Genomic DNA, 15,698 nt, shown 5'->3' on the forward strand with positions numbered 1-15,698 from the left:
CTACAGATGAAAAATGACTGTAATTTCAGGACTGATAACTGTTCATTATTCTTTCCTAAATCAACAAGCTTACATTGTCTTGGTAATTAGACTCGAGCAAAAACCTGTGCCTTGCATTCTGCATCCATTCCTCTATTGTTTACAGACAGAAAGAAGCATATTAGGGCTTTTCTGGATGCTCTAACGGAATGCAAAAACTTAAAAGACAATGTGGGACCAATTCTGATCCCCTAACAGTTTTGTCACCAGTGTAACTCTACTGACTCCGGCGGGTCACAGAATATAATTGCGATCACAATCAAGCTCCCTGACTGTCACAATTTACCATTTCAATCTAGAAACGCTGCAAAAAAAAGATAGCGAACATGTTCTACTCACACGTACCCATCTGAAGGCTCTCCAGGCTCCAAAATCGCGCCATGCCCCCCCTGGCTACCATGCTGCCGTCAGGCTCAATAGACAGGGCAAGGGGTTGACCTTTAATAGCTTAGTCCTAAAGGCTTCACGGAGAATCACAAAGGCTCTGAGCTACTGAAAAGGCAGAAACAGCTTATTCATTTCTTGGAGCTCCTGCCCGCGCGCTTGGGGCCGAGCCTGCTCGGGAACTGACAGCCGAGTGCGCTCCGGCTGGCCGGGCTCGCGGTGGCTCGCTGACATCATGGGGTGCCCTTAGGGAGGAAGTTGCAGAAAAGAAACAAAACCTGCGTACACAGCCTCAGCCAGGCTGGGCTTGCAGCCTCCCGCACAGCAGCTGCGGAGACTGCAGAGAATGTGTCGAGAGCACCTAAATGTCACTAACGCAGAATGCCAAGGAGTGCATTCGTTTTTCATTAAAGCAGCTTAATGTGATTTCGATCTATATTCAAATCACTGCAGTTCACAGGGAAGGAAACAGGGAGTTCCTTGTTTTGCAACACCATTCTGAATAGCAGCCTAGCTTTGTTATACTGTAACAGCAAAAATGCCAGGAGAAATAAAAGATGAAGCTATTTTTTGCATAGCTATTAAAACTTCTCTTGCTTCACAGGTAAATGGAATATCTTTATTAAGGGCACAGACAGCCTAAATATTAAGGCTGCAGCAGACTGAGGGGAAAAAGAAAGGATGGAGATAATTTCTCAAGTTACCAACTTAATCCAGCTCCAGAAAATAGAGAATGAAGTAGGGAGGTAACCAAATAGTTCAGCTTTCATTCACACACCGCAAATGACCCAGTCAGAGCACTGGTCATTCATTCACCTGATTTCAGCGTCTACCACCCTTGCATCCTGCACAGTTTTGCAAGGAAACTGCATCAGTTCACGCACTGGAAGCAAATGCAGGAGTTGCTCCCAGAGGCAGAGTACAAAGCCTGCTGCAACCTGTGTCTGCACTGTTTCCAAGCATGGCACTACGCTTATGATCTGGAGAGCTCTATAGCCTTTATGGATCATTCTTTACCTGCAAACTGTGTTGCTCAGCTGAGCCTGCCCTTTAACTGGGGACTGCCTCCTCCAGCGACATGTTCACAAAACCCTTGAGGCATTTTGCACACAGCAATCTCTCAACACCCACTGACATCACATGGTTTCCCGGAGCGCTGCCTCAGAAGGCGAATGAAATGCCAGACATTATGCTGCAATATTAATGCCATCTTCCTACTAAGATCCAGTCTCTGCTGCACTTGATAGGAGACCGATAGGAGCTCTTTCCTGAATCCCCGAACTTCCCTATTATTTCTTGCTGCAAGGAGACTTGTTGGATAGCATGGTAAACATAAGCTACTGCATATTATGAGAAGTTTATACACAGATACCCACCTATTCTTCACAGCATAAATCAATAAAAGCAACCCCAGCAAACAGAAACCAGCTAAGGAAAAAATCCTTCATGTAGGGGATGGAAGTGCTGATGATCCTGGGACCTGCAAGCAGAGGGCTCACCCTTTCAATCAGCCAGGGCAAAAGCCTGCTGCCATGGCAAATTCCTACTTGTAGGGGAAAAATAGCTGTATTGCAAAAGGAAAGCTAGATCAAAACCCATATCATTCTTATAGAAGAGACATTAAAAAAAATTTTCTGAAAAACAGTCATTTTGTATGATTTTTGCAGAATGGCAGGGAATGTGTGCTTTTGCACGATGACTAATGCAGTATGACTGTGGGCTGCTGCCAGAAGGGGAGAGCTGTTCTCCCTCCTCTGCACAGTCACATCCAGCAATTGTGCAGCCATAAGCTGAACCATCGCAAAAGTGCTTATTTTGGGCAAGTTGGTGGTGAGTTTGTTTCCTTGCTGGATCAGCCAGGGACAGGAGAAAGAGCAGACTTCCCTTTGTAGTGGCAGTCCACAGTTATAGTGTCCAAATGCGTGCTGAGCTGGCTTATCCAACTTGTAGGGCACTCTGAAAAGGCTGCAGATACTAAAATAGTAATGCTAAAAGCTACTTTACCACTTCAACAAAATCTGGTTCTAGATACCCCTCTAGTGACTGCCCGCTGCTCAGTGGTTTGACAACAAACGTGGGGAAGTTTGAATAGTACTTTTTGTTTGCTTTAAACAACTTAGACTGTAGTAAGTATAGTCTGCTATCATACAGAATGTGCAATAAAACCTATTTTATCCCTTTCCTCAATATTCTAATGGGACTTTACAGAAAAAAGTAACATAGGACCCTCCACCCTTGGGCAGACCAGGTTCCTCCAACCCAGTACTCTCTGACAGTGGCCAGTAGCAGGTGGCTAGGGAAGAACATAAAAATAGGTGAGGCATGTCATGGTATTCTTCGGATATACTTTCCTAAATTCCAGCTACTCACAGATCTGATTCAGCTTCTTCCTGGAGCAGAGGTCATATCTTTATGTTTAATGAACTGAATTTTTCAAATCACATTCTGAATTCCTGTAAAATTTTGGCATCTGAAATATCATGTGTAGCAATTAGCTTCATAATTTAGTTTTACAGCATATGAAGACTATCTTCTGTTCTGAACCTGCTACCTGACCATTTCAGTTGGTGCTCTTTAGTTCTTACATTATCAGAAACAACGAATAAGTATTACCTGCTCATTTTTTCCTATGCCATCAGTTTATAGGTGTTTCTCCCCCACTGCCTTTTTTTCTAAGATGAAGAGCCCTAGCCTGGTTAGTCATTTCTTACATTTCTCACACAGAGGTGTTGAGTAGTTTTCCTTATTCTTTTTGTCTTTCTCTGTACCTTCTCTTGTGCTACTAAAGTCCTTTTAAGGTAGAAAGGACTGGGGAGATGCCCCCCCATACCACACCATGAAATTACAGGCTGTTTTGTTCTCTATTCCCTTCCTAGAAATTCCTGCCATTCTATTTACTAAGCACTAAACTGACATTTTAATTACCTACCAGAATTGCAAGATCTTTTTCCTGAATGGCAATATCCAGTTCAAAGTCCATTCCTCTGTAAGCATACTAGCCATGTTTTTTTCCACGTGCACTACCTTGCATTTATCAACACAGAATTTCACCTGCCACCACACTGCACTATGTCTCGGTACTGAGAAATCCTTCAGCGACTCTCAGCTTGTGATTTTACTACCCTCAATAATTTAGCACATAAGCAAAAATCATAATTTCATTCTATACCTCTCTCTCCCACATCATTTGTGAAAACACTGAACATCTGAAGACCAGCAGAGTCCCTCACAGGCCTCCACTCTCTCCTTCAGAAAACTGACTACTTTCCTCCTTTTTGTTTCTTAGTGCTTAAACATTTGTTAGTGCATGAGATCTCTCCTCTCATCCCAAGCCCCTATTAAAAGACATTTGTAAGAAATCTTGTCAAAGGCCTTTTGAAGATCCAAGTACACTACTGAATCATCCTGTTCACAACCTCAGTGACTTTTTCAGAAAACCTAATAGATTTGTGGGGCACAACTTTCCTCTACAAAGGGCACATTGACTCCTCTTTATCATAAGGATCCATCAGTCTGTTGATGTTATTCTCTGTTACAGTTTATAAGTCCTATATATATTCTTTATACATTCTATGTACTGTTAGGTCAGGCTCACTGGTTTGCTGCTCACTGGATCCCTCCTGACACCTCTTCAAAAATGGTCATCACACTGCTGCCTTCATGTTTTCTTGTACTGATGCAATTTTAAACAATAAATTCCATGCTGGAGACAGTAGCTAAGCAATTTCATTCTTAAATACCTTTAGAAGTCTTGTTTCTGGCAATTTATTTCTATTCATTTAGTTATTCTAAAACTTCAACTGATATTTCATTTTGAAGCAGACCTCTAAACTCTATCTAACTTGACTATGCTTTTATTTTTCAGTCACTTACAAGACCTACAAACTGTCTAGTGGCCTACTCACTTCTAATGTTTCTGAAAAAGGACTTAAGTGTTTATACCTTTAGCAAATTCTTTCTACCTTCCTGTATTTTTACATTGCTAGAGCTTATGATTTTTTCTATCTGGATACAATTCAACAATCTGAGGGATGCCTTTTTTTTTCCTTCTAATAGTTTCCTTTCCCCTGCTGTTTAATGACAGAACCCTTTTTGGTGTTTCCAAAGTCTTTTTTGATAGATGATATGAATTTGCTCCAAGTGTCTAATATGCCTGCCAGCATACAGCACCTTTGGCTACTCCTTTAAATTTCCTTGCAACAAGCTTTCTCATTTTTATCTACTTTCCATCTTTTAAATGAACACCTACTGTATTGGATGTTTTGACTCTCCTCACTCCTGCAAGGCTGTTGGCTCTGAGTGCATTAGGGACACAGAGGGTGAAATTCGTTATCTGTCTATATTCAGTCAATAAACTGCACCGAAGCCATAACTATGGAAGCAATCAACTAGCTCAGCTGTAGACATCTACAGTTTGATAAGACAGCTTCCACCCTTATGGAGTAGCTCTTTAATGTGTGATCCTACACACAGCACAGGAAAAAAGTCAAGAATCGCTTCTCTTCTTGTAGGTTTCTCGACTAATTGCATCAAGAAGTCGTCTTTTATGGCACCTAAAAACATAGCATTGTGCCCAATGACAACACTTAATACAAACAACAGCAATTTAAGTCTCCTTTTATAATTGTGCTTGCTGCCTTTGCAACCTCTCCAGTTTCCTAAGTATGGCACATTTACTAACACCATCCTGGTGATCTGAGGTGGTTTGTAATTTAATCCTAATACTATACTTTCCCTGTGTAGGCATGGAATTCCAGTCCATGGATCCTGTGACACTTGCTGATACAGTCAACTTGTTTATCTGATCTGACTTGTATTTTTCTTTAATATATAAGAGATACTCTTTCACTGGTACAACCTTTTTCATTGTTCCTGCACAGTTTGCACAATGGTAATATGCTGGTTATGCTCTGCTGGTTATCATCCTTCCACTAAATTTCTGATATATCTGTTATGTCAACTAGCTTCTTTAAAAATAGGTGTATTTCTCCATCTTACCTTTTAAACTTCCACTGTGATTGGCAGGGTTGCCTGTTTTTCTACATCCTCTTTAAACAGGGTTTGTTCAGCTGCTACAGACTATTTGCTGTGTGAGCTTTGTCAGCTTCTGCCCCATTCTTCATCTGATGATGCAGTGACTATTGATATTGTCCATAAAGGATGCACTGTCCCAAACTGTGTATTATTTCACCTTGCCAGCCTTTCCCTAGTTCTTCATTTAGAAACTACTCTATAATCTCTTGATTTGCATGTCAGCAGTCTGCTTTTGTTTTGGTTTAGAAAATGCCCTTTATTAAATAAAGGATCTTTTTATATGAAACATTTCCCAGTTCATAAATAATCTAAATCTCCTTCTTAATTACACAATTTTCTTAACAGTGCATGAAGGCCTGTGTTTGACACTGCACACGGTATGGGGAGCATTTCAGACGTGGCTACCATTGAGCTCCTGGTATTTAGGCTTCACCTGACAGTTTCAGTTCTGCCTCCAGAGCTCATCTCCTTCATGCCCCAGCTGCTCCCAGCTGCTCCCAGCAGATTGCTTGGTCCTGTCTGCACCACAAACCTGGCCGTCTCAGTGACCGGCAATCGCATTACTCGCCACAAGAGTTTCTACACTTCCCTGTCAGCTGAGATTCCTGTCCCTGAAGAGATCACACAGCCATCATCCGCCAGACACTTTTCTCATCCTCAGCAATACTGGAACTTCTTAGTCTGTGCTGGTAGATTTTGTGATGCCCTTAAGTTCCTATCACCGAGTCTTTCTGCCTCCTGAGCTCTTCAGACACCACTTTGGCCTCAGACACACATGCCATCCACCTGCTAGTAATCGTAAATATGGTACTCAATGCAGTAAACTGGAAATAGCATTTCCTGCATTTTGTCCTACTTTCATCCTCTCTCTTTTGGGTAGGGGGAGCATGGACAAGGTAGCAAGTAGGGAACTGTTTTCTTTAGAGGAGTGATTAATAACTTTTGTTTATTCATTTCCATGGCCAATAATCTATCTGTTTGTTTTTGTTGTCGTTGTTTTGGTCAGTGATAGGGATAGAAAACCTGAAAACCTCCTTTCCCCAACAGTCAGTTTGTTTGCTCCTCAGTTTCTGAGCTGTGCTCAGCACAAGCTGAAATCTATTCAGGCACCCAACCTGGATGAACTGGGAAAATTTTGGTGGTAGTTTAACAGTACAGGCACACATCCAGGAGAGGATATTGCTTGAATTAAAGACATTTAATTTTATGAATCCAAATGCTAGAATCCACATTTGAACTACGCATCTAAACTCACTGTGGTCAACAGAGATTTGCCACCAACAAAACAGCTGAGAGAGCAATTCATCTCATCCTAAAGCAGATACCTACTCTGAGCTTCGTGGACCGTGACAGGGGCTCAGATCAGTCATTTAAACATGGATATTCAGTACAATTTTAAGTATTTCAGATAGTCCACCGGCCTCCAGCTGCCACTCAATAAGGAAAATGGATCTCCCATAGGTCCTCTGTCATATGGGCAAGCTCCACGACAGTATCTCGAGCATCCCCACAGCTTTAGACACCTGGGGCAGGTGACTGAGTCTAGCCCTAGCCCTCCACTGCCTGTAATGGGTGTTCAAATGTTTAGCTCATATGTAGATACCTAGACTTAGACTAAATTTAGGTGGCTTAAATTTGAGCTGAATCCCAACCCGCTCATTCAGAGCTGAGCCTATCTAAAGGAGTTCACCAATGATTTTCACCAAATTTGAGTCCTGCACCATTGTACGTGAAAAAAATGGGTTACTTTTTAAGGTACTTATAAAAGATTGCTCTACTGTGACAGGTAAGCTCTCCATCTGATACCTGGTATTGAAAACTTGTAACCCTTCAAGCACAAGAGTTGCAGTATTAGTCTCAAGGGAAGTTTCCCCCAGGCCTTGGCTGGCTGTTACTCATCTCCTACAGTATCATGATTTACTGTTTTGTAATAGCTGTTTTTCTAACAATTTAGATCTCCAATTCTATCTCCCGTTGTTATAAAAGTAGACAGATAGCATCTGTACTAGGCTTTATCAAGCAACTAAAATAAGATACCTCTGGTTTTCAATGCTAGAGTTTAGAATTTCTTTCTATAATAAATAGCTTTTGTGTTATCAAATTTCACTGTAAATGAGCAAACAAAAAACTCACACATGTTCAAAGACAAGGAAATGCCTCATGAATTTAAGGGAAAAAGGAAAGAGACCAGAATGTGTGGCACTAGTCACTTAACTATGTTATTTTCCACTGGAGCTATTCAAAAGATCTTTGCAACTGCCATTAGACTATGAAGTCCATGTTATTCCCCACTTGCTCTCAGGGCTTTGATTTAAGAAGCTTTTCTTATTCAACTTCTGTGTTTATTATAATGAGTTACAAAAGTCACATCTAGTATAATCAATATTGCTTTGACATTATTACCTTGAAAAGGATCAGAAACCTTGCTTTCTTTATCTGTCATGCTTACATTTAGGAAAACAGTCATTCTAAAGCTAAATACCAGGAAATAAATTAGTCTCAGGCAGTTGTCTAGGTTAACTAATGTCAGTTCATGTTATTTCCAAACATGAAACGGAAAGGATAGCTCAAAATGAAAAAGAAATTCCTACTCTGTGTACTTAAAGAGTCTCCTTTTTCCAGACTGGTGAATTAACATGTTACTCAGTGAGCAGTGCTTTTGGAATCAGGGACCGAGATACCAAGTACTCTCAGCAACAGCTGCAGAATTACATGTCTAATTTATCTTAATATCTAATCCAAATCTGAAATATACTGAGGTACATACAAAAAGGACACACTCCAGACATGAGTTTTAAAGTAGTTCCCAACATTTTAATATAATATAAAAATAAAATACTATTATAGTACAGATAATGTATCTTATTGAGATAATCAGAAATTCTCAAACTGCGTTCCTTGAAGAGTACCTTCTGAAGAAAACTGGCTAATCTTCGTACTCTACTGAGGATTGGAAAAAGCAGTTTTAAAATGTTCTCATATAAATTAATTAATTTGTGACTGAGGGATTATTTGAGCAGAATCTGGATATCATTACCACTAAAACTTGGCTTAGAATCATATAAGCCTGATCAAATATTGACTAGTAAGCATATATATGTTTAATTTTAGTAAAGAAACATTGAAAATGCTATTTAAGTTTCCCACTTCAGTCATGGCAACTGAAGACTTCCTTACTGATTCTGTACACAGAGAAGCAGAATCAAGGTTCCCATCAGTGTTTTGTTCACTATTAACAGTGAAGGATCTAAAGAGAAAATTTTGCTTTTATTTCTGGCCCTTGTCAGTGAAACATTAATAAGTCTTCAGATGATTCTCACTGTGGTCCAGAAGAAGACAAATGGTATTAACCCAGATTTTTCTAGTATCATCTGCCAAGAAATGTTCCACCAATATTAGATATGCCTTTCTATTAACTCAACATAGCATGGCTTGTTAACAGTAAACAGAATAAAGAAAAAATACACAGGGCATATCAGAAGGTCAGATAAAAGGTACTGCTTCCAAAAAGGCAATCCTTTCCAAGAATCTGTCTTTCATGTATCAAAAACCTGGTTGGGCTATACTCACCCCTAAGTAAGCACCTGCAACTGCATACAATTCTCTGGAGCAAACTCTTTGATTATTTAACACTTTCCTATCTATGAAATTAAGTTGAATGAATGAAAAAAAGTTAAAATAACTTGTGCGGTGTGAGCTTACTTCCTTGTAGTGGTAAAATGTCCATGGTTCAGGTATGAACTAAAGCATTTTAGGCCTTATTTCCTTCATATTCTATTATTATCTGTAGGCAAGTATATGCATATAGATGTGGAAAATACAGGAGTGCAAACGGTACAGAAGAATAAATCATAGAAATTTATCAATCAGTGGATGTGATAAATGAGTTTTATATGGACACGGCAAGAAAAGCTACTAACGAGAAAGTTATAAAGAAAAGGCAACTAAATTGTGTACTACACTGTCATTGCATATGCTTGCACCCTTTCTTTTTGCCAAGCTATAATGTATTTCCTCACCAAGCTGGGTTACAAAGTTGAGTTCTAGAAAGTTATAAAGACTTGCACATCTTACCATTAGATGTCCTCATCTGCCGCCGTCGCCCAACTCGATCGAGGCCGATGGGGGTGCTCTGCGAAAAGGTGAGCGGCCGGAACCTGGCTGAAACCGCTTTGTACGGGGGGACCTGGTGTGCTGGCACAGGTGGCCGTGCTGCTGGCTACAGAGAAAAAATGAAAATCCAGTATTAATAACCAACGCTATGAACAAGTCCAACTGGGAAAAACCCCAGTGTGAAGTGAGGTTCCTTCAGATACTTAAGCTAATTATACGGGCAGTAAACATCCTTATTTCAAGCACCTGTAGCATTGTTTAAACACTGCGCACCATATCCATCATCATTGCAGTCAATATTTTATAACATTATGGTTCTCTGTTTTATTAAAAACGCCAGAGCCTTCTGTTATGATTGGATACACTCTAATACTTTTCAGCTTGTAATACTCTATGCCTAAATGCTCTGGGATCTGATTCCAGAACGGTTTGCACAATGCACACTGATGTTGTAAATATGCAACTGAAGAGAAACCTCAAAGTGAAAAAATGACCAAAAAGTCTATAGTGGGATGTTGTGTTCATTTCCTGGGATGCTTTCTCTCTTCAAATAAATATCTTGCTTTTAAGCAAAATAAGTATGTTTTACAAGAAAGCCAAAAATAGTTGTTTAAATGATCCTCTGCTTGGAAGTTCCCAGGAGTCTCATTAAAAAGAGATGCTATTAAATTTACTCATAACTTTATCTGGAAGCCATTTTCTTTAGTTAAACCTTTCATTTGTTTAATTATGATTAGAGAACCTACCACTGCTATTTGCAAACTGAGTCTAATTTTACATTGTCTCTGAACCACTCTCTTATTAGCCTGATTTAATGAGCTTGCATAAATATTCCACATTAAACAGCAAAACCTCTTCATACGAACTGCAGAGAAAATCTTATTTAGATCTTCCCTTAGTCTTTTAGTTGTTAGTATTCATAGACCCTTCAGGGAAATAACCCAAAACATCAGGGGTATTTTTATGAATTATCTGTTGAGGCTCTCTTATGAAACCAAAGATTTAGTATTGTTTGAAAACTTTTTCTCATACCTAAGCTGTCAGACCTTAACAAAACATAATAAAAAAAAGGAATTAACATTACACTTTTTAAATATTCCCCTGGGTTTTCAAAGCTATTAAGAAAAAAATCACCAAGGTGAAGATCAGTCTTTGAAAGTCCCATATAAAATACTTGTAGTGTGTATTCCTACTTCATTAGTCCTTTTTACATTTTAGCTACAAATCTACTTTCTAACATGACTGCCAAAAAAACTCAATGTGTATTTTAATATGATTTAACTATAACCTCATTCTCTAAACCTCCTTTCCTTAGTGTTTTAGCAATATATCAGGATCCTATCACTGAATCACAACACAAAAAATAAGTTCAATATATTGCATCAAATAGCTAATAGGAGCAATGCCAATTACTTTAGGCAAGTAAGTGGCCAGTTAATTTAAACAACATATATATTTATTTCTGGGCAATTAAAATTTTCTTGTAAGGCTTCAGTCCAGATTCCTTCCATAGCTCGAGAAGGATTTGCTGTTTCTCAGTGGCAGGCCTTGGATGGCCATCGTTGGGCATGAAACTGTGCCCTTGGTGGGGATGCTCCATAGTTTTGTCCTTGACCATAGTGTTTCAGCAATGTGTTAATTTAAACCCCAGCCTCATGGCAGCATCAGAATGAGTAAAGAGTCAACTCAACTAGCTGACTTGATGCGTGTTCCTTGGTTAATAAACCAATGTGAGCAAGCTTTGAAAAGAGACTAATTTGTTTTCAGCAGTAAATTAAGGGCTTGGATGTCGTTTAATAACTTTGACAGTACAGCAAGGATTGTTTGGGTTGTTTTAAAGACAATATATTGCTGGTACTCTTAATGCAGGTCAAAATGTATGCGACAGCTTTCAAAGTTGGTTGACTGATCTTGCAATCTCAGAAAGAGCTTCCCTTGAAATCTATCTATTATTTCTGATTAAGATGGCCTATAATTTATGATAATAGTTTTCCTTTCTCTTCACTATAGGCATAAGTATTGATAAAATTAATTAAACAATATCCCAGCTACATAGGGTCTGAAATTATTGCTTCTGCCTAGGTAAAACTTTCACTGGCCTGAGTTAGAGTTTTGCTTCAGGATCCATTTTTCATCAAGGAATTATAAAGAAAAAATGTGCAATATGACAAAAAAAAATGTTCATGTTAAAAATTACTTTCCACAGGAGACTAAAAATCCTATCATTGTGTCAGCATTTGATTTCAGTCAGGGGAGTACTGTACCATGAATGATACTGCCTTGAACTTCCCAGCAGGAGGCTGAGCAGCATGAGGAAAATTAAGAGGATTCAAATTCCATGAATAACCACTGGAATCAGACAGCTTCACAATTTTTTAGGATGTAAATACTGTTTCTTTTTTTGTTGCTTTATCAACTTAACAGTTGCTTTAGGTAGGAGCCCTCCAGCTTTTTGGTAAAGCGGAGAACTTCTGATCGATGCAACTTTACAAAAAGCCCTTGAGACTGAAGCTCTATAACTGACTACAAGACAGATCCACCACTAGCAACAGAAAAGGACGTTGCTCTACGCACTGTACCAGCTCAAAACTGCCTCCAGCAAAAAAAAATATATATATATAGCTATTTTTATCTTTATCTAAAGTTTTTATTTTTTGGTGTCTTAGCCAAGGCAACAGAGATGGCAAGTAAGTATACAGGTACCTGTCAATTACAAATTGAACCACTAATTATTTTCTTACAGGCTACCTATGTTCCATAAGGTCAGTTTAGCAGTATATGAACAGGCATATTTGAGCAAGCAACATTGGTCCCGGAAGGACTCCATTTCTTTTTTATATTATCAGTTTTCTTAGATTCTTTCTTTATTTCATTATTTTCTTAATTTCATATTACTGATTTTCTCAAGCAACTTCCTTGTTAGTTTTAAGTGTGCTTGATATGCTAATACCAAGATTTTGAATACCACAGCTAACACCATAGGTTTTGACCAGGCCTATTTTTGGAGAATTTTAAATAATCAGATTTCATATTTATTGTATTGTTTGTAGTCATGTGTTCCTCAGGGCCTAAACACTGTAAGGTGACTAAATGCACAGCTGCATTATACACAGATGAGCTTATAAACCAATGCTAGAAATAATGAGCAATCCAAGAAAGAAATAAGGTTAATTTACAATATGAACAAGATTATCTCAAAGTCAGTATCAGTTTTATTCCATGCTGTTTGGTTTTTCAGCAACAAGAGAAAGTAATTAGTGACAAGGAAAGCAGAAGTGTAAGTATATGACGTCAGCTTGACAACAGGGAAGAAAGAAAAGGAATCATCCATTCTATTTTCTAAGCTGAAGACAGAGACAAGGAAGTGAAAGCGTCTTGTGTAGTTTGCAGAGGGCACATCTCTTATCTTACTTGTGTCAGCAGACCTTCTATTTCTTCTGCCGGACCGCTTCCATAGAAATTCACCCCACCTATCACAGAGATGGGTCTTCTTTTTCGCCCTCTGTGGTAGTCTACTGTATTGCTTTGGACCACAGACCCAACAGAAGCCAATCCTGGCTGATTTTCTCCATCTATGCAGTCTGTCTTCTGAGACTCCACAGCAACCGCATCTTCTGGTATAGAGAAACTTCTGATTGACATTTGGCCATAGTCTGAGAGAGGTCTGGGCCGGGATCTTTTTCCAGAGCCCCATCTCCTGGGGGTGACCTTTTGTGTGTCTCTCTTTTCTTCATCCTGGGTTGGGGACCTCTTCCAGTGGTCATCAGAAACAACCTTTTTAAATGTGAACAAGTCAAATAAGCCACAGATTTTTCTGACACTTAAGCATTTGTGAGTTTTTGATATGGTAGATCAATTTAACATTGCTAAAAAGAAAGTGCTACAATAAATATAATAAATGCAACTGACAATTCAGGAAGAGAGTAACTCTGCAAAAGAAAGACATGCAGTTTGTGCTAAGGTTAACACCTGATCATCAACATGTCTTAGGCAAATAGCATTGCTAGTAACAAGACTATCAGTCAACTACTACCTTTGCAGTAGCAACCAGCCCTATCATAAACACTGAATTCACTGAATAATGTCCTATAAAGACTCTTCTGGTACTCATGGACTTTGCTCATGTGCATAAGGAGTATGCTACATGTAACATCCTTAAAAAAAATTCAACCAGCAGGTATTCCTCTGCTTTAGCTCTGCTCAGCGATGAAAATCAATAGCACTGCAGAAATTTAAGGCTGCAGTTTAGTTGTTTGATGATCCTGTGTAACTCCAAGCTGGTGCCAAAAGGGGCAGTCCCACTCCCTCCCACCACACACTCACTTGCGCTCTCCTGGGCCAGATCTAGAGATTGCGTGGCCATGGGTGAGTTGGTTTAGCGAGTTGAGCCACTTTGGAAGGGGAAAACTAGTTTTCTGTCAGATCAGAAAGGTTCTAGCCATACAGAGTAGAACCACTGACAAAATATTATAAAACAAATACAGACAAAAACTAATGTTTTTAGACAAAATTCTTGAAAAATGAGCATGTCATTTCTATAAAACAGCAAATCTGGCCTGCAGAGGTTAATACCTATAGATGTCATAACTTTGCTAATACTGCAAGTTTGAAAATAAAATAACCACAACTGAAATACTTGTCAGAGAGAACATTTTAAAGGATCTCGCACTCATTTTAAACTTTTCTAGCAAAACTCCTGAAGTTTTTATATTGAGAAAAATTATTCTACAGAAAAGTTTACAATCAATTTTCCCTCAAATTTCCAAAATCTCAGTGTTTCCTTGACTTTTTCCTGGCTCCTCTATTAAGGGCAGAAAAGAAATAGAAAGAGGAAGATGGGTGCTTCTGGGCTGGGTAGCAGTTTGCATGAATGCCTGATGGAATGAGTGACAAACTCCAAGGCACTGCTGAGCAGTTTTAAAAATAAAAAAACAAAAAAACAGTTCTTTATTAAGATATGTTTAGACTGCCCAAATACATTTATGATAATGTTCAAAGCCAATATGTATTCCAAAAATAGAGGCATCATTTTGATTGTCACTTGGATACATTTTGTTCATCTGTTTTAGACCAGATCAAGGCATTTCAAGCACTGCATATTCAGCAATGCCATAGCCTAGAATCAGCCTTTTACAATGAGGCCTGTAAAAGATGCCTTATCTTCTGTCACCTTCTTCTCCTCATACCATTTTTAACCAGGCTAGTTCAACTCTGATTAGCCTTTTTTAGAAAGCCACCTCATAGTGGGCAGATTTTGCTGTTTTCTTGACTGACAGCTTAGGACAAATTTCACTGCATGCACTACTTTAGTAGGCAGAGTTATTAAATATTCAGCATTTTAACATAATTACTGCAATTAAGATATGAAAAATTATCAGCCGTGCACTGTTCTACATTAAATTATTTTACTTACAACATGAAATTTACTCTAAATCGAACAATTGCATAAATTCTGAACTCTGTTGCATCCACCTGTCACCCAGTAACGCTTCAACTCTTCTGCAGATTTTAGCTCATGGCTAGTTTTAACAGTTAAAGCAATTCAGTAGAGCAACTACCCAGCTGGTGCACTAACACAGCTCCACCGAAGCCAGCCTCTAAAAACAGTCCCTCAGTGGTGAGAGCAGCAAATCACAGGTTAAATAAGGTTCTTACCTCAGAATCAGACACGGGTAAAGGATCTCCACACACACAGTGGCTGAGAATGGAGTTCACTAGAGTCATTTTATATTTTTGCTTTGCAAAGTCTTTTGTTTAGGAACTACAAATGTGAACACACTCTCTGTATAACCAGTCAGGCAAAGTTCATCCCATGATCTTGTACTTTTAGACTGAGGAAAGCACATGTCACATGACATCTCCTAATCTGCTTTTTACACGCTTATCTTGAGCAATAACATTTGCAAAGAGAGGACTGTTCTCCATCTGCAGCACTCCACCTACAGTGGCTGATTCAAATGACAGCGAGATTAATCTCTGCTTTGCAATAAACAGATCTGAAGGACTTCTATTTTTAAGCTTAGATATAGTCTGCATTGAAGAATACTAATAAAACAGAGAACATAATCCTCTCAAAGCAAAAATTGGAGGAAACCACACTGATAACCTCACATTCCTACAAGTGACCA

General features: G+C 39.0%; 1 protein-coding gene across 1 annotated transcript in view; it reads right to left on the reverse strand.

Annotated features, from left to right (window-relative positions):
• SPATA13 (spermatogenesis associated 13) overlaps positions 1–15,698 on the reverse strand; it is a 52,368-nt gene that overhangs the window by 23,821 nt on the left and 12,849 nt on the right. Inside the window, exons 2-3 of the mRNA XM_067290482.1 lie at positions 12,982–13,344; positions 9,532–9,676 (exon numbers count right to left, since the gene is read on the reverse strand). Of these exons, the coding sequence (XP_067146583.1) occupies positions 9,532–9,676; positions 12,982–13,344 (508 nt within the window). The remainder of the gene's footprint in view (positions 1–9,531; positions 9,677–12,981; positions 13,345–15,698) is intronic.

Source organism: Apteryx mantelli, chromosome 1 (genome assembly GCF_036417845.1).
Source record: "Apteryx mantelli isolate bAptMan1 chromosome 1, bAptMan1.hap1, whole genome shotgun sequence".
NCBI classification, from domain to species: domain Eukaryota; kingdom Metazoa; phylum Chordata; class Aves; order Apterygiformes; family Apterygidae; genus Apteryx; species Apteryx mantelli.